The 25,917-nt window shown below is 36.0% G+C and overlaps 1 protein-coding gene across 3 annotated transcripts in view; it reads left to right on the forward strand.

Moving 5' to 3' along the window:
• The window catches only part of LOC131069379 (secretory carrier-associated membrane protein), a 56,051-nt gene that overhangs the window by 20,422 nt on the left and 9,712 nt on the right, over positions 1 to 25,917 (forward strand). For 2 of the 3 annotated variants that reach the window (XM_059212103.1, XM_059212101.1), the window contains exons 2-10: positions 3,427 to 3,492; positions 18,036 to 18,137; positions 18,268 to 18,330; positions 18,670 to 18,703; positions 18,804 to 18,926; positions 23,215 to 23,277; positions 23,419 to 23,512; positions 23,654 to 23,699; positions 23,847 to 23,914. In XM_059212103.1, the coding sequence (XP_059068086.1) occupies positions 3,427 to 3,492; positions 18,036 to 18,137; positions 18,268 to 18,330; positions 18,670 to 18,703; positions 18,804 to 18,926; positions 23,215 to 23,277; positions 23,419 to 23,512; positions 23,654 to 23,699; positions 23,847 to 23,914 (659 nt within the window). The remainder of the gene's footprint in view (positions 1 to 3,426; positions 3,493 to 18,035; positions 18,138 to 18,267; positions 18,331 to 18,669; positions 18,704 to 18,803; positions 18,927 to 23,214; positions 23,278 to 23,418; positions 23,513 to 23,653; positions 23,700 to 23,846; positions 23,915 to 25,917) is intronic. The other variant, XM_059212102.1, reaches the window with a different exon arrangement.

Below are 25,917 nucleotides of genomic sequence, written 5' to 3' on the forward strand. Positions count from 1 at the left end.
TTTCCACAATCATTTTAAACAACTTGCATTCTCACCATCCATTTTAAATCTTTACCCTTTATCATTCCTCCAACATTGTGGGAAAAGCCTCTCAGCCAATCTCAACTGTAGATTTGTTGAACAAATCTACACTGATCACTCAAACATTCAAAAAATTATAAATTAAGCTCCAAACTTCCACAAAAAATCATTTGTAAACTTACAAGTACATGTGGCAAAGATTTTGAAGCATCCAAATAGCAACTATGTATTATCCATAATACCATTTTCATTTAACTTGAGCCTACTGGTACCAACAATAGAGTTTGTATTGCTAAATGCTTGTTTTACTTAAATGCACTGTTGCTCAACCTGAGGTTTGCACTTAGTTTCAAATATTTTACATTTTGTTTACTTTCATTTTAGTTCAAATTTTGTGTTTATAGAGATTATATCCCAATGAACCCTATTGGGCTTCATTTTAGTTTGTAACCTGGTGGCAATAGATGATGATAATTATATTGCATATTACAAGAAGACTTCTTCCAGGGATGAAGATATGTCACCATTAAACCCTTTATTGTTACGTCATTGTTCATGTGGAATTGCTATCAAGGCAAAAACATTATGTATGTTTGGAAACCTAGTTACCCAGTCTCATTGGGAAACCTTGGGTTGACGCTAAGTGTTTTTAAAACACTATATTATAAGAAAAATAATATTAAGTAATTCAATATATATATATTCCTTGGCAGGCCTGGACGCTCAAATTTGGGTGCCAACAAAAAAAAGAAAAGCTTTTGTGAGAGGCCAACTTGGTTTTGTTTGCACTAGGCTTGCAGGTATCAATGGGAGGTGAAATTTCAATTTGAGTGCATGTGATTTGTTATGAACTTTCTGCCATTTACATGACAAATCACAGATTGGGCTGAAACCCTCAACCAGCAGAATCACAGGTGGGTCGAAACCCCCATTCTGTGTGCATTTAGCACATTCTCAATTTAGGTGATTTGTGCCAGTATAGTAACAAGAACTGCCTATCTGCAAGTTGCAGGAGACAGAATCATTGAAGGGGAAGCAGGCAAATCAATTTTCTCTTATTGCTAATCATCAGCAGTTCAAGAGGACATCATTGAGGGGCCGTACATTGCTGGGGACTGACTTATACATTCTGAAGATTATGCACCTGTGTATCCAGTTTCCTTCCTTATTTTGTGCAATCAGAAGTCAAAGGGATATCAGACATGGTCTGAACCAGGGTCACTCTTTTGTAATGCTGCCTATAGAGCTTTGAACTGTAATACATTCATATTCAGGATCTGGACTAATTCTGAGAACATTTATTTACTAAAGTTTGCAAATAAAGTGGAGATCTTTGTGCCATAACTCTCTTGTGTTTATGAAGAGTTCAAGTAATAATTATTATACTTGATTTAGCGTGGTGTGAAGATCTATATTCTAATTTCTACTTTCCAGTCCTAATTTCTGAAGTTACCTACAAGATCTGATTTGCATCTAGACTGGAAATTTTAGGATTCTTGCAGTCTCTAAACTGAGAATCCAACAAATTTAAGAGGCTCCTTTGCGCAGAAGCCGAAGGTAAATGTTACTAGGTGAAATCTACGCTGTCTCATATGAGTGGAAACTGAAGGGACTATATCCAGTGAATTAGCAAATCAAAGGAAACTGTCAAAGCTCTTGAGGAATGAAAGGAAGACAACTGAAAGAGGTTGCTTTAAAATTTAAAGCAAGTGATGGAATTATTTGGTATAGAATTTCATGTTTGCTAGAAATCACTTCATCTACCATGTATAGTGGAGTAAGGAGCAAAAGATGACAGCAATAGTTATTTTGTAATTTAATTCTTCTGTATAATTTTGTTAATTCTCTTTCATGTTTAATATTTTCCGTTGCTTAAATTAATTATTTTTCAATATTTCTTTTTGGAGTTCGTATTTGTGTGTACGTTTTTCGTTAGTTTATATTTATTTTTATTAACTTTTTGATTGTTTATTTTCTTATTTTTATCTTCTTCATTGTCTTGTTAGTTAGTTTGTTTTATTTATGTCTTCCTTTCCTTTGATTTTTATTTTGTTTAATTATTCTTGTTTTATATTATGGTTGATCTTATTAATTCTTCCTTTCTAATTATTGAGTTTTTATTATATTTATTATTGCTTTCTTTTGTAAGTGCCAGGTAAACCTTTTAATGTGACTGGTGACGCTGACACAACCCTCCCTCCAGCTCCACATGAAACACTTTTGACTTGGAGCTATGAACCGGTGGGATCACATATGGGGGACCTCATCCCCATATAACAATGCTAAGGCTCAAACCTGCAAGCACATTGGATCAGCTAAGGCACAGGCTTGTGATCACAATGGCACAATGGGGGTTTGAACCTTGGTGATCACAACAACAACTCTACCACTCAACCAACACACAATGGAAAGAACCTCATATTATTTGTTATTATAATATTATTGTTTGTTTTTATTTTTTTAACCTTCTCCCCTTTTGTTGTTCTTTCATTTGTTTTTAATTTTACTTTCTTTCCTATGCCTTTTTGGTCTTATTATTTCATGTTTTACTTCATGTTGTTTCTTCTCACATTATTTGTTCATTTGTTCGTATTCCATTTCTAATTTAGTTATTTTATTTTATTTCTATTTAAATTGTATAATTTTTTTATTCTTTCTTGATCTTACCCTCTCTTTAACTTTTCTTTCGTTTTGTCTTTTATCTTTCTTTCTCTTGTCATTTTCGTGTCCTTTTTATTTTTTATTTTTTAGGATCTTGCCTTTTGTCTCTTCTTTTATTTTTATTTTTAATTCCTCTTTCTTTCTTCCCTCTTTCTTTATAAGGCCATAGATCCTGCTTTCATGAATGGGCATCTGATGAAGACAAGTTCTATAACTTATGTTTGATGATGTAATAGGAACTTACATGCAAGTTGTTAGCATATATCTCTTAGTATTGTGAGAGGAAATGGTGTAATTTTGCTTTATTTTGAACAGAACATCAATTTAGTGGATGATGCTTAAATATTGATCGTCTCATTCAGGTCTTCAGGTTGTTAGCATAGATTGCATTATTATTTAAATTTTTTTTGGGAGCCTTGATGCATGCAAAAGAATATTTTTGATCTCTAGTGAACTTTTAGGATACATAGAAATCATATTATATGCATGGGAATGAAAACAATTCTTAATAACAGTTTACAAAATAATCACAAGTCCAGGAGATGAGAATGTCTTCATAAGAATGTCTTGGATAGCCTTGGAATTATTTAAAGCACTTGTTGTAATTCCATAAAGAAGAATGTGTGTGTGTGTGTGTGTGGGAGGGGGGGTTGGGGAGCGGGGCAGTATTGTATACTAGACTTCAATATCTTTTGAACTTTTCATGGTTTTTGATACGTGGACATTGTTTGTTGGTTGCTGTAGGACCCTGCTGTACGGGCGAAAGTAGCTGGACAGCCAAAGTACTCTGGAGGTTCATTTTACACTACAGTGCGTGAAGTTGATATTCTATATTTTCTTATGAATATATACATCTGCATTAGTTCCCAATTTGTTTAGGTTGTTTTGAATTATTTATCTAATAATGAATGGATTAAACTGTTTGGTAAGGTAAGAACCATTTTCTATTACAATCATATGATCCTGACGTGCTTAATTAGACTAAAGAATCATGAATAATGATCAACCTACTGTATTGGAGCTTGAAAAATGATTGACGATCAAGCTCATTTCATGTATCTTTTGAGGCTGCCAGAATCTCCTAGTATGTTTTTGCAAGGTCGATATACAATGAATTGATGAGAAGGTTAATAGTGCATTATTTTATTTACATTATATAGGAGACTTTGATACGAGATTTACACTAACATGATTAATAGTAACACCAATTGAAAAGCAACTAGGGATAATGTATCAGTTTCATCCTTGAGGACATGGTCGAAAACATAGAAGACATTTGGAAATATTTCAGATATGGTTGCTTAATAAAATTTAAAGCCAATGACATAAGTATTTGTTTGTGAAACAAAATTAATTTACATCAACAACATATAGTTTGTTAAACTTGCAAATATTATATTTGAAATCCAAAGGTCAGGCAGAAGTGTTGTTTTCCCTGCGAGGAGATGTGCCAAAAATAACCTTCAAAATCTAACTGTTTATTACAAAGTTAGACAAACATCCTTTCATATTGTTCAATATGGCATTATTTTAGTATCAGATATAAAAATTACTGGCAAACCATCGAAGATCAGAAGAAGGGTCAACCATGATTATTAAAGAACCCTTTTTTGGTTGTTCATGGTTTCTCATGAATAAATGAATATAGTGGAAAGGAAAATAAAATGATCATCTATCTCAAATCCACAGGAGGATCAAACTGAAATTGATTACTTAACCAGGGATTGTGCCCTTTTGCAACTACAAGCAAATGCTTATTAAGAGGAAGATGCTATTTATGCCTCGGACAAAGATTACTTTGTGGTTTTTGTTGGGAAAATTGTAAAGAATACCCCTGATTTTTTTTTGAAGTATGTGTATGCAAGTTTATGAACAAATGAAGTATGTTTGCTGATTGAGACTTTTAGATTACATTCAAGATAGGAACTCTTACATAAAGCATGACACTTGCAACTTAATATAAAAAATTAATTGTTTGTAACACAGATTTTATTTAGCTTAATTGAACTTGTTTAAACTCAAGCATTACAAATCAGATATCAATGAACAGTATTCTGAAAATCAGACTTAACAATTTATTTGCAGACCTGAAATAGTCTCTCAAACATGTAGAATAACACTCAGAAATCAGTCCAGTACCAATTAGGCATCCAAGGATGTCAAGTGCAAATTCTGGAAATGATATTTATGTCTTCAGACAGCTTTAAATCCGCGCCAGCAATCTCTGATTGCAATCAGCAATTAAAACTCCAACACCAACCTTATTTTCAATGACCAAAAATGCAAATTTAGTACTTCCTTCAATACCCACGTGCTAGCAAGGAAGAATGGCACCTGTTAAAGGGGCGATTTGACTAGATAATTCAGTTCTTCACCAAATCTCCAAATGAATTCTGAGATTGGGGTTCCCAGCTATGAGGAACACTCAGAAATGATACCCAAAATGATTGCTATCAATCTTCATAGAGATTTGAGTCAAAAGGTGATATCCAGTAACACTGAAAAAGCACTCCAGCACTCAGAAATTTCACACCAGCGTGCTGAAAAGACTTCTAAACTCACCAAAAATCAGACCACGCTCCAAACAAGCACACACCATACCAGTATCATAAAACCCATATCAGAAAATTGAGAATATCATCTTATTCAAACCCAAAGTCATCCACAAAGCCAAAATCACTGTAAGTTTCAAATCAAGTACAACAACCAGTTAGAGTGGATCTCTCATCACTGAAACCAGTAAACAAGAAGAGGGTTTTTGTCCTCAACCAGCAAAGAACTCCTTGAGCTCATTTCAGAAGCATTTCATTAAGTTGTCAAATCATCTATTGCCCAAATGAGAGCTCAAACTCATATTTATAAGGTGAGGGAGAAATTAGGGCAATGCACATCTGAATTTGAATTAATTTCTCTCCCATTTCACTTTATGAAATAAAATGAAATTAGCCCAAATGGGTCGGCCACCTTTTTTGAACTCACATTAAAACTTTTAAAAACACTTTATCTTACCCTTCAATCTTGGCATCACTTTTGGAGGCAATATATCGATCTTTTAAAAATAGCAAAGCCCCTCCTTGCCTTGGTTTCCAAATAGAAGTCTACTTGCCTTTTAAAAAACAACTTGAAGAGGCCACTTTCCTAGGCGTTAAACAAAGGGAACATTTCATGAACACACCACCCTTCACTTAAGTTATGAAGTGATTTTATAAAATAACACTAAATTGAATTAAATCAAATACCAACCTATCAACCTTAGAACTCACCAAGGCACTGAACTGGAAAGCATTATAGTTTGAACTGTAAGGAGATAGAAGCCAAGACTTACTAAAAATAGCCATATGCTAAAAAGAATTACACAAACACTGAAATTGAAGATGCTGCACACTGAAGATTAGAGGAGACTGAAGCTATTGTCATAAATAGTGGTTACTATAAATAGTAACTGCTAAAAATAGTAAGTCAGCCAAAACTCCCAATTTTTGACCAATCGGGTCCAAACTGACACTAAAATTAGTAATTTGGGGACAAGTTGTCTGAAATCACTCCAAAAAGTGTCGTTCATCTCCATTAATCCATTTGAAAACACTGGCAACATCGAAATACTCCTCTGATCTTGCTGACACCAACTCAGAAAGCCGATTCTAGCTGTATTTCAATAGAACCTGAAAATGGGGACATTACAAAATTTTGCATGGAACAAGTTAGGACAATAACTTCAAGAAATCAGAAACATAAAATTATAAATACCATCCATAAGATCTTAAAGCCATTAAAGACTCTTAAGGAACAATTTTCTTTGTATATTAAATCAAATCAATCTCCTACTCTGCCTATGCAACATACTGAGCTTACAATCAAAACTCTGAATTTTCTTTTTCTATACCCACATAATATTCTCTCTATTTGTTGTCTGCTATCTTGACAATGTGAATGAGCTAAACATCTACTTATAACAATAAAAGGACACTTTTAACAAGTTCTTTCTTTCAGAAAACAAAAAATAGTCATATACATATATATCTTCCTAATTTTATATTTAGTTTCTGCTCCTATTTTCAACTTGTTGATTTTTGGCATCATTTTTTTTTTTGATAGGTAATGGGCCGAAGCTGACAAGGTGTACATACCCTACCCCCTTTGTGGGATTTGAACTTGTGACCTCTATTTCAAGAGCACAAGTTCTCCACCACTAGGCCAACTCAGGTTGTACCTGCAGTTGCTGTTTTAATTGGTATTGTGTTGTGGCATTTAATCCTAACTGTTTCGTACAAACTTAGACAAGCATATTTTCATATTGCTCATATCAAGATTCCATGGAAGGTTGGAAGTGTGAACAGTATATGAAGAAGAGCTTACTTAGCACAATTATCAAATTTGAGCTATCGGTGTAAGTTATCTCGACAAGACCGACTAGCCAAGACAATGAAAGAACCTATCGGCGTGACTTAGACCGACCATTCCGAAGGAGAACCAAAAGGAAGTTCAAAAGGAGGGTTTCATCGGCATAGCTTTCACTATCAGGGGCATAAGAAAAATGTTATGCCGATAGCCAATGAGGCTATCGGTATAACCTACACCGATGAAGGAGAATGCGAAGTAGACGTCGACTATGTCATCGGGTCATCGGAAAAAGTCATTTCACGCTACCCTGATACCCGATGGGCTAGGAGGCAGAGGCGGTGTCATCGACATGACTTACTCCGACGAGGCGATACCAAAAGGTGGAAAATACTAAGTCATTGGGGTAACTTAAACCATCGGTGAAAGGTGTTTTAGGTTACGCCGATACCCGATGAGGAAGACAAGCCAGGCACGAAGAAGGAGACTTGATCGGGATGAGTTACATCGATCAAAGACGAAGTCATCGGGATACTATTGCCTCATCAGAAGGAGACATTTTTTGTTACATCGATACCCGATGAAAAAACAAAGATAGGTGTGAACAAGGAAACCTCATTGGGGAAATATATGCCGATAAACCGGAGGAATAAAAAGACACACAAGTGCAAAGGCAATGTCATCTGGTCATCGGAGAAACATAAAATGAGTTGTTCCGATACCGGATAAGGTGACCTGATGTAAAAAAGCGAGATGCGGACTATGAGCGAGAACTCATCGGGATAACTTAAACCATCGGTGGAAAGTGTTTTAGGTTATGCCGATACTCGATGGGCAGAATGCCACGGAGGAATAGAAGGAGGATATATCGGAATGACTTACGTCGATGAGATGTAAAGGTAAAGGTAAAGCCTAACTAGAAGGTAGAGCCATCGGGGAAGTATAACCATCGGAATGATAATGAATGAGCTACGCCGACGCCGACGAAGTGATCGGTAAGACCTATGCCGATAAAAAGGACGGATGGTGCCAAGTGATTGAATTGTTGGGGGGAGTTATGACGACTAGCCGTTGCAAAATCTGATCTTAACTATTGAATATGAGGAATGTAAAGGGATTGTTAATCATGGATTTCCAGTCGTGGTAGATGATACAGGGGTTATAAAGGATAAACACCAGTGGATTACTGAATGCAGATCTCTACTCAGTTCAGCCCTTAGCATTGCCCGTGCAGATACTTTGGATATGAACGAAACAGGGGAGCAAGTTGAGAGTTTTGTTACAGCAGAAGTAGCGGTTAGAGACATCATCCTCAACGCCTGCACATATAAAGATGAAGGATATCTTCAACATATCCAGAAATGTGGTCAACGGTTGGATGGAAAGAATTAGTCTATGTCATTGTAATTTGTTTTGTTTATAACAATTAGGGAGTCAGTTAGGTTTCTGTTAGTTTTGTTTATTGACATAATCAGGCTGCTTGCTCTTTTTCCGAGCAGTCCTACCCTCGATGAGCTCATCATCATGAAGATCAACAAGTGTCTTAGCCCACCATTTAGGCCGGAGAGTAGAAGTGCCAATATTAACCTCTAACAAAAGATTAATATGCAGGAGGTGCAACAGGATCAGGGTCATCTAACAAAAGATTGGATGAATCTTGTGGAAAATCAGGTGGTGCAGCTGCATGTCTAGGTGATCCTGTAGGAGAAGGAACTGGTGAAGGTGCAGGAGTTGGAACAGCTGGAGCCCTCCCATCAGGTGGACCTAATGGAAGACGAACACCCAAGTCTGAAGCCTTCAAAGGTTGATCTGCGGAATCCACAACTGGAGAAGAGAGCTGAAATGGCCCTCGATCCTCATCAAAAACCACATCACAACTGAAGGTGAGACAATTTGTTTCAATGTCAATCAGTCAGTAGGCCTTGTGATTATCACTGTAGCCAGTGAGCATGAGTTTCTGACTCTTGGCATCCAACTTGGTGCGTTTCGCATCAGGGATCCAAACAAAGGCAGTGGAGCCAAAAACCTTGAGGTGACTGATTCTGGGCTTGCGGCCTGACCAGGCCTCTTCTGGGGTCTTCTTCATGGCCACAGTAGGAGATCAATTCAAAAGATAGACTGCAGTATGAATTGCTTCAGCCCAAAATTTCTTCGGAACACTCGTGTTCAAGCATAGACCGGGCTTTTTCGGTAATCGTGCGGTTTCTTCGCTCAACGACACCGTTTTATTGCGGGGTGTATGGTGTAGTGAGTTAGCGCTTGATGCCATGTTCACAGAAATGGGAGAAGGGAGAAGAACAAAATTCTTCCCCATTATCAAACCGAAGAGTATAATATGATTACCAGACTCTTTTTCTACTAATGCTTTGAACTTTTGAAACACAACAAACACTTTTGATTTGTGATTAATAAAATACACCCACATTTTTCTACTAAAATCATCAACAAAAAGTAGAAAATACCTGGACCCAGTAACAGAAGGAGTAGCCATAGGCCCACAGATATCAGCATGAACTAGTTGCAGTACCTTAGAAGCTCTCCAGGGGTTGCCATCTGAAAACGGAGTCTGATGCTGCTTGCCAGCTTGACATGCTCCGCAAACTCCAAGGTTCTGGGTCTGGATTTCTGGCAATCCAATGACAAGATCTTCCCAAAGAAGCTGAGAAAGATAGTGCAAATTCAAGTGCCCATACTGCTGATGCCAGAGTGTACTAACAAAGGAGCGCTTGGCTGCCATGGCGAGCTCCGAAGAATCACCAGAATCAACTAGTCTGAATAGACCATGATCCTCAAGACCCATAACAACAGTTGTCTGAGTCTCCCGATCAATGATACTGCACTGATGTGAACTGAAGGTCACGTGGAGCTGAGGATAATGTCTCAGAATTTGACTGACTGAGAGAAGGTTGAGTTCCATTCCTGGAACATAGTACACATTGAGGAATATTAATTTCCTTCCGCCAGATTGAATCTGTACATTGCCCTTTCCGACAACAGTGTACTCTTCCCCTCTCCAAAGATAATTGAATCTGAGTATGTCTGAAAATCAGTGAACCAATCTCAGCGATGAGTGAAGTGGCGTGAGGCACTTGAATCTATATACCAGGCAGAGGATTTGACTTGGTCTGCAGGTCTTTTAGCCATGAAGGCGTAAAAGGCAGACTCGCTCCGCTACATTTGCTTTCGGCTGCGAACTACTTTGCTAAGCCTGTGCAGCCAAGCTTTTACGACACTCAAGCTTCATGTGACCAAATTTATGGCAGTAATTGCACTGAACATTTTTCTTCTTTGAGCCTTCTGATGACGGAGCAGAGGGTTTCTGCTGAGAAGAATGAGAAGACTGTGAGTTGCCTTTATCCTTCTGGAAGGATTTAGCTGCGAATGCTTGTTTTGAAGCAGACGAGCTATTACTGCTGCCGAACTATTGCTTCCACCGTTCCTGCTGCAGAAGTTTAGTGCAGAGATCAACGAACTTCATATCAACACCAGTTGAGGTGATGTTGAGTGTTTCGACAAAATGCTCATAGGACTTTGGTAAGCTCTTAAGAGTTATCACGACCATGTCCTCCATTTTCCGACCGATGGCTTCCAACTGGTCACGGATTTCCTTGATCCAATCGAGATGATCTTGAAGGGATTTGTGCTCATCCATGACAATAGAGAAGAGCATATTTTTCAGAAAGAAGCCTCTGCTCTTATCAGACGTCTCATGCAATGTCTTGAGATGCTCCCATATCTCGACAACTGTTTTGCCGGAAGGTATCTGAGGAAGCTGATCATCGGTCACTGAGAGCTTGATGAGCATGACCGCTTCACAATTTTGTTCATCAAACTTTGTCTGTTCAGGATCGGCTGCAGTGGGACGGGTGACCTTGCCAAGCACTAATTGATCAATAACGCGATACTCGAAAATGGTGAGCATCCGTTGTTTCCAAGTGTTATAATTTCTGCCATTGAATTTCTTTCCCTCGAGAAGAATATTCGTCAAAGATGCCATTGCTGAAAACTGAGGTCAAAGTTGGTTGACCGAATGATGACACAAATATCAAGGTAGAAGACACATGAAATCGCGTAAACGCAACACGTGCAAGAAAACAGAGGCAGAAAACATGCACTAACTTCGAGACAGATCTTGAAAAATTTTGGTGGCATGGATTCCAATGTACGGATTGCTGACGACCCAAAAAAAATCTGACAGTGACCCAGATGAACTTTCAAAAAACCCACCAAGAATTTGCACTCGGTTTTTGAATCGGACTAAAACCCAAAGAGTTATAGTGAAAACCCTAGTTGCAGAAAAAAGAACTCAGAAATTCTTTGTGATTGGCCGTTGGAAAAGGTAGAGGGTTAAAAAGAAACCCTAGACAACAGAAAATGGCGAAAAATTGCGAAATAGAAATGAACCACAGATCATGAAAAATCGCAAAAAAGAAACTACACAATTTTACAGACGCGTGAATTCAAAAAAATGGAGGAAGATCGCAGGCGAAAATGATTTCACGCAGGCATAACACAGAGAGGCGTCGCGAAAAAAGTCGTGAGCAAACACTTTCATGCACAGAGAGACCCCCCAGACACCGTCGTTGGAAAATGATTGACTCGCGTAGGCGCGACAATGAAAAACGCGACTACAGAAAAAAGCAGGAAGAATAATCCGCGTGACAAACACAAAATTGCCGGCGGGAAAAGAAAACCACGGATTGCGAAAAAAAATCACGATTGTTGTAGACAAATCCCTGCAAAAATCCGACGCGACCATGAACACAAGCGACGGAAGAAGATTCCGACGCTGGTTGAGCTCTCAGATAGATCGCAAAAAAATGTCCGTACGGATAATTCTTAGGCAGAATTTTGAAAAGAGGACTGAAAAATTGATTCGGAATTTTTTTTTTCACTAAAAAAAATTTTAGAATTACAAAAAATCTTTTCGAAATTTTTTTTTGCCTAAGCTCTTTTACTATAATACACTATTATTTGGTAAAAACTGATTGATTTGCAAATGATCGAGAAGATCATTAAATAGGATTACAAAGATTGATGTTTCTAAAAAGAAACAAGCGATAACAAAAGTAAAAATAGAAACTCCTAAAATTACAAGAAAATACATGATTAACCATTAAATAAACAAACAAGGATAATATCTTAATAAATTTAACATTTCCGTCCATCCATTCCTGCAATGAGGGGTTTCGTCCTCAGGTTAAATGAACTGCAGTTCCATGCTCCAAAGGAGCAAGAATCAGATAATAAAGGATGTGTTCTTCGTATGGTGGTTACTTATTCTTGTTTGGTGTCTCTTATATGTGTTTTTTCGCCAATAGTCATAATTCTTCACATGCCCCTTGAATTTTGATAAAATTGAACTTTAATTTTATATTTTATAATTATATTCTATTTTATATTTTAATTAATTAGTATTATAATCCCATTTTGAAAAGGGGGACATTATATTTCACCCTTCCTAAGATTGCTTATCCTCAAGCATCACAACCTAAGATACTCTTAGAATTTTCTCTTCATTTGACTAAGTCTTTTTGAAGATACCGGGAACCCAAATCGATCTTAAAAATTTGTAATTGTCAATCCTTGATGCAAAACTAAGACCTATACATTCAATTTCAGGAACTTGAAGATAATTTGGCATGATAACATGTTGATCATCCTGAACATTCATCTCTTTTTAACTTTTTATGCATTTTGGCAATTGTGTCTAAAATCTTCACACAATTTGATGCTAGAGAAGGTAATCTTATGATTTCCGAACTTTAGTTTTAATAGTGGATGTATCTATCATTCTAGGACTAATGCTTGCAATTTAATTTGCTGATTTTTGCTTCCATTTTTAGTTAGGCCCCACAACTTTTTGAGGACCAACAAATTGTTGAGATTTGATATTATAATGATTAGCCATGGCAAAAGACCTATCTATAGAAGATTTTGATATAGAATTAGATGCCTGGGGTTTCCTTTTTGATAAACAATGATCCCCATCCACTGTTTGAGACTTATCGACAAGCTGGTTGTGAGAAAAGGAATGTACGATTTCAGAGGGAGCACATTGCAATTGAGTTGGAACTTGTGTATTATTCAAAACCATTGAAAACACATCAATGGTAATGCTTTTTGATAAACAACGGTTTTGCTTTTTGATAATCAATGGTAATACTTTTTGATAAACAATGATCCCCATCCACTGTTTGAGACTTAACGACAAGCTGGTTGTGAGAAAAGGAATGTACAATTGCAGAGGGAGCACATTGCAATTAAGTTGGAATTTGTGCATTATCCAAAACCATTGATGTTGAAAACACATCAATCGTAATGCTATTTCTAGTAGCAGTACTCCAATCTCTTGCAATAGCTTGAACTTGTGGAGTGTATACACTTGATAAGTTCTTATTAGGTATAATAGAAGCCCTTGTTATAGTCATTGACACAAAACTTGTATGAGGAATATTTGTCTTAGATTGTGCATTCTGTGATATTGTAGGAGGGTTGGCAAAATACCTTGTTTACACACTTACAAAATTTGTGAAGACATGTCCCTTTGAATTTCAATGGGAAGATTTTATAATCTGCATGAGTGGTATGAACATCATCTTGTATTGGGCTTTGTGATTTCCTCACATGAATTAATTGATTTTTTTTTAATTAATTATTTAGCACGTCTGTTGGTTTTCCTGGAAGTTGAGGTGGTTGTCCCCTCACTTCTATTTAAACATTTGTATCGAACGTTTATTGTAAACATTTTTAAGTCCACTGATGAGAGGGTAAAATTCCCTCGAAACATGTCTGGACGTTTCAATAAAATATTTTTTTACACATGCTTTTTTCCTGGTTCGAATCTATGCTGCAAGTGATAAATTTGTCAATTTATAATGTTAAATTTTAAATTTTAAACCTAAACCCTAAACCCTAGACTATTTGTATGGCTTTCGCCAAAAAGTACCCGCACATGCCTATCTTTGGGTATTTTAATTCCTCTATAGTGATGTTTTTAATTGATTATTAATTAATTATTAATTAATTGATTAATTAATTTTTTTAATTAATTGATTAATTTAATTAATTTTAATTGATTTTTAGCATGACTCTTGGTTTTCTTGGAAGTTGAGGTGGTTATCATCTCACTTTTATTTAAACCCTTGTATTGATCGTTATTGTAAACAATTCTAAGTCCACTGATGAGAGGGTGAAATTCCCTCGAAACATGTTTGGACGTTTCAATAAAATTATTTTTTCAATCTCATGCTTTTTTTGGTTTGAATTTGATGCTGCAAGTGATAAATTTGTTAATTTTATAATACTAATTTTTTCTATCTTCACGCTGCCATTGGATTCCTGCTAGTACCGATTTGCCTGATCGTCGGTGTTTCACTTCGCCTGTTCTTTTTTCAGTTCGGGTGTTTGTTGTGGATGGTCTTTTGGCTTCGGTTTTTGATGGAGTTTCTTCCACCCTCTCCATCTGATCTTTTGCTTTTGCCGGGTTTTTGCCTTTCGACAAACTTCTCCTCCATCCATTGTTTTTTGCAACCGATGGAGGTCCGGGCGTTGTTCTTTTCGAAGCCCTTTGGGCTTCCTTTTGGCCGCTCCTTCACTGGTTTTTACCAGCCGAGACACTTCGTGTCCCCGTCGTTTGTCGGCGCTGTGGATTTTCGGGAGGGCTGTGTATGCTGGAACCTGCCGCCTCCTCCGTGCTGCAAACTCGGGTCTTTGACCCCTTCGATGCCGCCGCTTTGCTTCGCAAGCCGCCGCTCTCTGTGCTCGGCGGTTGGTGCAGACACCTGCCTCCTTCCTTCCGGCCCTCTTCCGGCGTCTTCGGCTCCCTGGCCCCCGTGGGTTTTTTTGCGGGTTGTTTCCGGTTTGCTCTTCGGTTTCTTGCTTTCGGGCGGTTTCCAGTTTGCTCTCCTGTTTTCGCTCTCCGGTTTCTACTTGGTGGTTTCACCTTTTTCGGCGGTTTCCGGTTTCTCTCTTGGTCTCCGGTTTTTACTTAGTGATTCCACTCTTCTTGCCCACGGGTTTTTTGCATTGATCTTCATCACTATACTTTGGAATTTTGTGCCCCCTGTTGTTTGGAGTTGGGTCCCCTCATGCCTAGTCACCTCGTGACGAACATGGGGGTTTCCCTAAACCCTAGACTATTTGTATGGCTTTCGCCAAAAAGTACCCGCACATGCCTATCTTTGGGTATTTTAATTCCTCTATAGTGATGTTTTTAATTGATTATTAATTAATTATTAATTGATTGATTAATTAAATTTTTTAATTAATTGATTAATTTTAATTAATTTTAATTGATTTTTAGCATGACCCTTGGTTTTCTTGGAAGTTGAGGTGGTTATCATCTCACTTTTATTTAAACCCTTGTATTGATCGTTTATTGTAAACAATTCTAAGTCCACTGATGAGAGGGTGAAATTCCCTCGAAACATGTCTGGACGTTTCAATAAAATTATTTTTTCAATCTCATGCTTTTTCTGGTTCGAATCTGATGCTGCAAGTGATAAATTTGTTAATTTTATAATGTTAATTTTATAAAACAATAAACATTAAATTTATGATGCAAACCATTTAAATTCAAACTACGGAAATGAACACATGTATGAAACAATTTACACCTTGAAAATCTGCTTTGCATTCCTTCAAAAGCTTGCAAGGAAGGGTCCACAACAGTTAACTACATCTACTTGGAATTATTACAACGTATTGAGTTATTGAACTTATATCCAGCATCTATTTTTATATTATTTAGCTAGAAAAGCTAATCTTCCAAAATAGAAATCCTATCACACATAGCAGATGACTTGAAAGATAAGTCTAAATTATTAGTGATTATCTACAGTTTATTAGACCTGATTAAATAAAGAAAAGGTTTCCATTATAATCAGTAAAGTGAATTACAGAATATGAATAACTTGAATTACTTGTACATTCACACTGAACCTATTTAAAGTTCTGAACTAAGATTAAAAATCAACAATACAGAATCATTTTGCCATGTCTATTCAGCTGATTTGCGTTTTGTTATAACCTTGCTCTGTTCCATCGTCTTCATCATTCTCTGCTTCCCTGCAAAAGTCATTAGAACAAAAAACCAGTACATAAAAAGCTTTTGCAAACTGACTGTTATGATCAGAAATTGAAAGGATTTCAATTAACAACAATTCTGATGCAAGGGAGTGTGAAAGTTGAGTTTTGTATGGGTACCAGCAAAGCCAAATGGAGGGCTTCTTGAAATCAACATTTTAAATATTGTTTAACATTGTTTGGTGGTTTCTACGTTCAGCTATAGGGAGGAATAAGCCAACACAAGGGATTACTTATGAAAGTCATTGCCTTTTGTGAAAGCACAAGTGGAAAATAAGTATGCAGAGTCCTTGTGCTATGCAACCAGATAAAAAAAGTTCATGATAATGTATTTCTTGTTGTAGTGATTCCAAATAAATGTTTACTCTTCAAAATCGTTGCGATTTTAAAATTTTAAGTTGATATAAGGATACGTAAGGAAAATATATCCAAAATATTGGGCAGTCTCTTGATTTTTTGATTTAAAAAAAATAATATATAGGTTGATATTTGCTATTCAATAAAATCTGTCATGGAGTATTATCAGCCAGAATAGATATGAGATCTGGCCTAAAGGGTTACTATTTTAAAAGTAGAAATTACCTTTCTAAAATTGATATAGGTTTTATAAAGGTATTTTATATATTTTTTTAATGCACAAACATTAGAATAAAAGTGACTTGTGGTAATTTATATTCTCATGGTAAGTTGTGGTAAAATGCAAAAATAAAATTAAGAGAAGTATTCACTTGTTCTGAAGGCTACACACATTTAGAGCTAGCAAAAGCCAGGTCCCTAGTGACAGATAAGGAGGATAATATGAATGTGGAGCAAAATCCCATGGTAGGGTTATATGGCTAAGTAAATAATACATGGGTTACTGATATCGTATAGCTATGATGGAGGCGACCCACAGGGCCTAGCATCGAAACCTCTGGCACTTTAGATTGGGCAAGAGGGACAATGCTAATGCATCAACCAGGGAACTTGCACCCCAAATCTTGTTCACAAAGGTCCTTCACAATTGTTTTGCATGTGGGATTATTCAGAAAAGAGAATCAAAATCTACTCAACTGCCAATTGGAGAGAATTCCAGAATCATTATTCTGTATCCTTCTCAGGTCCAGTATAATATTCTAGTGCAGGGATTACACCTTTATTTGTTATTTCCTTTTCCTTCCTTGTAAATATGGAAAGAGATCACCTCAGCTGTGTAGTGGGCATCCAGCAAATCCTTGAATTTGGGGTCCCAAACACTTTAGCCTTCAGCCACATGACCATGCTTTTTTCTGGGTTCTATAATTTCTGGGTTCAACAATAAGTATATATTGGATGATTAGTGATCTATATTAGTTATAAATAAGATCATCCCTCTTTTTCTTAAAGAATAATGCTTTTAATCCTAGTAACTACCCTATTTGGTGAGCCATTTGGAGCTAGGACTTTCGGAAATCAATGCAAGTAATATTTATAATGGATTCCTTTCTCTGTTACTATGATTAAGAAAAATAAAATTTAGTCTACACAATCCTCATTGTTGACATTAAGCTTTCATAAATATCATACCTAGGTTGACTTGAGGGGAGCCAATAAAGGTAGTAACTTTAACGCTAAATTTCTATTCATTCTTTTTGATTTTTTAAATAAACGTTTATGTACTTTTTGTTGCTTTCAAATCCATTATTCCCAAAAAATGTTTGAATTTGCAATAAGTTAGCTACTGTAAAGTAAATTGCCAATAACAGCAAAACTTGTGCTTTTAATATGTGATATGCCATGCTCTCTTCATATAATGACAAATGCTGGTTTTTGTCATATCAACTGATAGCATAATGCTATAGAATCTTTACTGTTGGTCTGTTTAACTGTATTGTTGGATCCTATTTACGTGGATTGCACAACTTTCCTTGAGTACAGGGATTGACTAATAAGAGTATTGATGTCTGCAGCAGTCAACAACGAATTCAAAGCTTTCACCCTTGCCATCTGAGGGATCAGACTTCTCTTATGACCGGGATGTGACTGTAGATATTCCACTTGGGACATCAAAAGTATGTTGAAATATGGAACATGCTTTTTACTGCTAACATGATTAATAAATACCCTCTCTCCACTCCCAGCCCCAGCTTTCCGTTGTTTTTCTTTGTAATCTTTGAGACATTTAAAATTGTGTGTAATCAGGACACCAAGAAAAGGGAAAAGGATTTAGAAGCATGGGAGGCAGAGCTAAGAAGAAAGGAGCAGGTATGCCCATTGCATTGGAAAAGAGAGCATATTCCTCATCTTCCTTATATTTATTTCTTGAATGAATGGTGTAGTGAAGTCTTAAATAGAATATTATTTTTATTATTATAATATTCTACCAGATCTTTTTAGTATGAATTTAGCCTGATTTTGGTGGATAACGTTAATATATAGTTAGGCAAATCACAACTGTCCAAATGTTTTCCTCCATTGGGCTCTAGCATTGTCATTTTAGATGTTTTATACATATTATATATCTCTGTCAATTTTAGTAACTTTACAGCTATTTGCATTGTTCTTTGAAACATAGTTCTTATGTGGTGTGTTTAATTAGTGCAGGAACTCAAGCGAAGAGAAGAAATTGTGGCTCGTAGTAAGTCACCTTTTGATGTTATGTTATTTAAGTGATTATGGTTTTTAGTTATTGTTTTTAACTAGTTTTTAACAAGGTTAACGGCTCCTTTTGCTTGTAGGTGGTGTTGTGATCCAAGAGAAAAACTGGCCTCCCTTTTTCCCAATTATTCATAATGATATTGCAAGAGAAATACCTCCTCATGCGCAACGGTTGATGTATGTTACATTTGCGAGCTGGTTAGGTATGGGTCTTTTTTGACAATTACATTTGGGAATCTATGGAATAATGTTTATTGTATTCCTAAGTTTTCTGTTCTAGTACAAGAATGGGGTTAGGGTATGGTGGTATGGCAAATCTATTTTTCCTTGGTTATGGGTATGACTGTATAAAGATAATCAATAGTTCAATGTTATATCATATATGTCCAATCATTACCAAATTTGAAAATAATAAGTAAGTAAATACAACCAATAATCTGTATTTTTTTCTCTAGAGAAAGCATCTAGATCTAAGTCATCACTTTAGCTCAACTTCATTTGAACCACAAGCAATTGCAGTGCCACTTCCACTAGTTACATCTTATGTAGGAGCCTCGTCATCATCTAAATTGATTTTGGCAAGCTCTAGAATACATGCATCCAGGGTGGCACACTTAGGGGTTACATCCCAATTCTTTGTTGCCCCTTGTGTGTAGTTAACTTTCTTACATGATAGGAGATGCAAGTTGGAATGGGCATAGACCAAATCTTTTGGCTTTTTTTGCAGCCAACTTGTTGTGCTTAATTGAGTGGATAGATGTACTTCTATTCCACTTAGCCGAAGAAGAACTCTCAACTTGTTGAAATTGGAAAGAAAGTACAACTTAAAAATGTGAAAGAATGGAAGAATGTTCAACAAATAAAAAATATTGTGTGAAACAGAATTTTAATAGGAACGAGGTTCGAGGAACACAACTTTTCCCATGGAGGTTATCCGTCAAATATTATGATCTTGTGATGAGATGAACCTACCAAATTTATTCCTAACTTTATCTGCCACTTTTAGATTTGAGAAGATTTTTCGAAACGCTTTCTTGTAAACCTTTAAGAACTTCACTATATGATGCCATTCTCTTAGGCAAAGAAATTATCTCCATGTTGTAATATTTGGAGATAACACATATGCTAGGAGATGCAAGTGTGTGGTTTCTCGTTCCAAGAGTCAAGAATGATTTTTTTTACTCTTGGAAAAAAAGGGTTCCTTAGAGTCATTCTACTATACTATTATGACCTTCATTTTTTCAGCTTGTAGACCTTGGTCTGATAGATTTCACCCAAATGTGGTTGATTTGTATCAATAAACTTGATCATATCCATCATAGGTTTAATGAAACTTAAGATGTAATCCACATGAGCCCATCATAAATCATCTAGGATCAAAACGATTGTGTGCGATGTGAATCAAGACTTAGCGATCTAATGAAGTGTAAAAATTAATTTAATAACAAATTTAAATTTAAATAATTAAATGTCATATAAATTGAATTTAAATAATTAAATGTCATATAAATTGAATTTAAAATAAAAACTGAAAATTTATAAATTCGTCTTCAACAACTTCAAATTGGAGAAAGTCTTATTTGAATTATGATGGTTTGCTATGAATATTTGAATTTCGATGGACTCAATGAGTATTTTGGAAATGAAGTTTGCATCATGTGCTTGCCCTTCATAATCAATTGTCTTAATAAACATTCTCTTTAGGGCACATTGTAATGACATTTATCAAAGGGTGGTTTTTGCAATCTTTATATCCATAAAAATAATCAACATTTTTGTTTCAACGCATGAATCCTTGATTGGTTTTAGGGACATCAATACAATTTTTTTTTTCTTTTGCTAATAAGGTGGTGCACACTATTTCATGCCTTGTAACTTATGATGGCTTTCTATTAATATTTGAATTTCCTTGTCCTTGGTGTATATTTCTGTCACACTATTTGAGTGCCAATCTTTTGCATCAGTAAGTTGAGGGATTGGATGATACATGGTGTGTAAAAATATGCTTTAATGTTTCCTTAAGCAAAGCAGTAGCTGTCCTGCAATTTCTTGCATTATCCATACTGGCTTGGACAATGTTCAGAACAGCCACCATCTCTATAAACTCAATGAGGATTTTGGAGATGAAGTTTGCATCATGTGCTTGCCCTTCATAATTAACTATCTTAAAAAATCATTCTCTTTAGTCCACATTGCAATGACATTTATCAAAGGTTGGTTTTTGTAATCTTTCTATCCATAAAAAATAATGAACATTTTTGTTTCACCCCATGAATCCTTGATTGGTTTTAGGGATGTTATTACAATTTTTTTCTTTTGCTAATAAGGTGGTGCACACTATTTCATACCGAGGACCTGTGTAATTAGAGGGTGTTTGACTAATTGCCATTACCATTTTCCAACCGTTATGGTGATCTCACTAGAAATGGTTAGGAAGACTTATTGCAATGTGTAATGTATTCATCTGCATTGCTTCTTGCTTCATTTTGAAATGCCTTTTTTAATGGGCCTCTTTGATGGGAAGAGAGGATTCTAAGTTTCTTCTTCCTGAATAGATGTTGTCTCCAAGAAAGGATGTGGGGCAGCCACTGATGAAGTAGACCTTGTAGGTGGCCTTCTTAATCCTTTCTTTGCTAAAGAATGAGATTTGAATTTTGCTCTCTCACTGTCATGAGCTTCTTGTTCTCTAATATGTTTGATAGTTTGTTCCTTCAGAACCCCTTCTTGTTTGGCCCTTGAAAAACTCTAATTCCATGTTTGATCAGAGCACATAGGTGAATTTTCAGTTGGTTATATGAACTCTTATGTTCCATCCCACCTTAAACTACAACTCCAAAGAGAAGCCCCATCATCGTCACAAAAAATAGGCAAGCTTAAATATTGCAAAAATGACAACTTTCAATGATATTTGATGTTTGTGTGGCCTAATATTTTCTGAGATTAGTCAATATCAAATGTTTTGAGGCAATTCTAGGTTTTCAATCACATTTTAGGGTTGGGAAATGCATTTTTTATTGTAAAATGGGGTGGATTTGACTTTTATTAATAAAAAATTGCTATTTTTGATTATGGTTTCCTTGAGCTTGGCTGAGTCTAGTCAGGCATGGCTTAGGTTTGGGTAGGGCATGACTTTTTTTGCCCTGGGTGCCTTTTGTGCATGTCTAGGCTGTACAGGGCCATACTTTGGCCATCCCATCTGCGAACTAGCGCTTGTTCTAGCACTATAATCTGTTGCATCATGTGAACAGGGCACTGACCATTCGCATAAGTGAAGGAATTGGAGATCTCCAAGGTCTTGTTGGCAGGACAAGTTTTATTGATGAGAAGAAGAGATTATCATGGGTGTCCATAGACAGTTTATTCATTGGAAAAATATTACATTGCCACGGACAACCACCTCTAGAAAGACAACCAACATGACCTTTCACATTCCTCATCCAGTTTTGGAAGTCCTATATTTCCTATTTCCCTAACCTTTTAGTTTCTAAATGTGAGTGTGTCACAAATGAGATGCATGCTTTCACACCCTATTAAATATTTTGAATGTCTAAAACTAAAACTAATTTGCTTTGGGTCAAATGTTCAACAATAAGCACTAATTGTGGCAAAAACATAATAGAGTAGGACATTCCCATTTGGAAGAATCAATATTAACTTTCATTAAAATCTTTCTAATTTGAAAGGCATCAGAGATAATATCTGCAGAAGACACTCTAAATAACATGTTACTTGTTTGATGTCACCCAGCAGCAATAAATATTTGATTAAGCTGAAAAATCAACACGCTTTATGAAAAGAGAAAACAGTGAGTAATTTATACATTTTGATTGCGTGATACTTTAATTTTTACTTGAAACATCAAACTGATCAATAAGAAAGGTATTCGCCCAGTATTTCCATTTTCTAACTTAAGAATTTGTTTGTGGTCTACCTAGTTTATCAGTCACGATTTCAAGTACTCACATGTTGGTGAGACAATATCTATCACACCATATGAGAAATTTTCCATCCTTTTCATCTTTTCCAAGTGCCCATCTGTGACAGAAATTTGATTCCCTTTGGACTTACTTTTGCGTCGGAGTTTACTTGTTTTTACCTTCCAAAGCTTGGTTCATTATAATTGAAAATTTAAATCAAATCACAAAGAGAATAAGTGGGCATGATAGCATGCGTGATACTACTACATGGTCATCCAATTGCAAGAAAATTTATTTAAGTGCAATAAGTGTAAGAAATGAATGTCTGTAGTATGTTTTGTACCAGTGTATGTAGTACTTTTCATTACCGTAAATTGGATTACAGGGAGTTGTCCTACATGTTTTTTTGCTATGTGATTTTACTTATTCCAAATTGCTGTCTCTGCATGTGCAAGTATGCTTTCACAAATGTGGGTCTACGCTATAATGTTGCAAACTAGATTGTTTCTTCAACTTGATAATTTGTTTGGTTAAGTTGTGTCACTTGTAACAATGTTGGTTGCACAATTTGCAGGCATGGTACTCTGTCTTACATGGAATTTAATTGCTGTGACAACAGCTTGGATAAAAGGATATGGTAATTTATCTAGAATTTTGTAATATATGCAGTTTGTTTTTATTTATTTCAATGATTATATCCTTTTTGCGTTTGTTGTCTTGAATATACATAATGGTCTTCTGTGCATTTAAAAACTGATAAAATTTTGTCAATTTTTAGAGGTCAAAATCTGGCTGCTCGCTATGATCTATGCTCTTGCTGGCTGCCCTGGGTCTTATGTTTTATGGTACAAACCTCTATATCGGGCTATGAGGTAAAATTTTGTGTACTGTATAAATGCATACTTTGAATGATTTTGATGCAAAATTAGAGGTAAGCATGATTATTATATTAATATGAACAAAATATATGTGGATATTTTTTGCTTATTCTCATTTCTCTCTTGAATTTGCAGTTCTGAAAGTGCTTTCAAATTTGGCTGGTTTTTCTTAATGTATCTGGTAATGTTATCTACCACTCAACGTCTGTACTCTATAACATTTCTCTTCTATATTCTCTTCTGTCATATGAGTTAATTTTGAATGTCACTGGTTGGTCAACTTTATCTTTTTCTAGGCTACTCAGGTAAATTTGCTTTTCTATGGCAGATTCACATAGGTTTCTGCATATTTGCTGCTGTAGCCCCTCCAGTTGTCTTCAAAGGGAAGTCATTAGCGTAAGTACAGTTCTATCTTTTTTAAGATAATAAAGAAATATTAACTATATAGGAAAATACACAATTTGTTGACTTTCATTATTGCTATTAGCGTTTTTTTTTAAAACTTTCCCATTAGCGTCAAATCTAATTTCTATATCCAGACGTAGTATTAATAAAGGAATTTGAAGATAATGGTCTTCACAGTGACCCTCAAAGACCTTTATTGATGGATTTGTCTGGAGAAATTACTGCTATGTATTTTGTTGATATCTGATAACTTGGAGATTTTTGAAGATAATAACTTCAGAGTGTGAAAGAGTTTTCATTGTAAAGTTGGCTAAAAATCTATGTCAGCTGTATGGGCATGGGTATGGGTACAAGAATCGGGTACATGGGTATGGGTAAATTTGTTTTGCCCTTGGGTGCGTGGGTTTGGCTACGTCCATACACACACATATTATATACAAAATTTTTAAAGAAATTTACAGAATTGTAAAATTGAATACATTTGATGGTATCATACCTCATCATTGATCAATTCCAAATGGCAAATGCCAAAATGGTAGTTATAAAGAAAAATATTAAATGCCAATTGATAGTTCAGAATTTCAATATTATGTTATATGCCATATTATATATTTCATATATGTCTAGGTTCACAATTCGAATGAAAATCATTACAATTACAAAATTGACAATTAAAAATAATAATTGTGTTCATTAATCATCAATCATTTGAACCCAAAACAGTGCTTGTTAAAATCTGAGAAAACAGATTTAAACCAGAATCGAATACTGGAAATAAAATGGACATAATAACAATACCAGAGAAACTTGATGTGAATGCTCAACGATAGAATACCATCAAGAGAAATCTCCCAATATCCAATATGAAAATACAAGCAAGGTAACGTGTTTATGTAGACTCAAGTGAGGGGTGGAGGTGGCAATACCGGCCAATGAGGAGAGACCACCATGATGGTCTAAACATAGTAAATGCACCTCCCCATAGCATAGCATGCCGACACCTCAATACCCACTTGTCTTAAGTAAACATGCTTTATTAACCTAAGCAATCTTAATTAAATGGAGGAAAAATCTAGGAAAAAGGAAAATACTAAACCCAACTAGGAAAATAAAAACCTACATTAACACCCCCCTTTAAGCATAACTTAGGTGGGTGAAAATATGGGTCCCAACAAATAAAGCCTGATGGGTACCCATGTACAGTCTTCCCCCTCAACAAAGAAGAAACTTCCCCCAACAAAGGAGAGTACGCCTCACCCCCAGAATAGAGAGAGAGAAAGAAAGAAGGAACTAAGAAGCCCACCCATCAAAAAAGAACACCCGTCGCACCCCAAGCAAAGCTCTCAAATGAATGAACTTGCTCTCAGTGAAGGGTTTGGTGAAGAGGTCCGTAGTCTGATCTGATGTTTGACAGTACTGAAGATCAAGAACCTGCTCATGAATCAACTCCCGAATGTAGTGCATATGAATCTCAATGTGCTTGGTCTGTTGATGATGGACTGGATTGCGAGAAATCTGAATAGCACTCTAGTTGTCACAAAAGATGATTGTAGGCTTTCGAAAGGAAATACCAAACTCGGTGAGAATGTTCTGAAGCCAAATGGCCTTAGTAGGAGCATTAACTTTTCCTCGATACTCAACCTCAATAGATAAAAGAGCAATAGCAGATTGTTTCTTGCTCGACCAAGAAGTTGGACTAGAACCAAGAGAGAATCACCTGCCCAATCTGAATCTGTATATCCCACCAAGTCAATATCCACATCCGCTGTATAATGAATCCCATAACTGTGAGTGCCCTGAACATAGTGAAGAATTCGCTTAGCTTCTTTCCAATGCAGGTCATGTGGCTCCTGCAGGAACTTGAGACCAAGCCCATGGCATATGAAATATCAAGCCTTGTGTGAGTCAAATATATGAGGCTTCCAACCAATTGACGATACAAGGTAGCATCCGCCAAGGGTGAAGAACAAGAAGCCTCAAGTTTGACTCCTGAT

Source organism: Cryptomeria japonica, chromosome 10 (genome assembly GCF_030272615.1).
Source record: "Cryptomeria japonica chromosome 10, Sugi_1.0, whole genome shotgun sequence".
In the NCBI taxonomy this organism is placed as follows: Eukaryota; Viridiplantae; Streptophyta; class Pinopsida; order Cupressales; family Cupressaceae; genus Cryptomeria; species Cryptomeria japonica.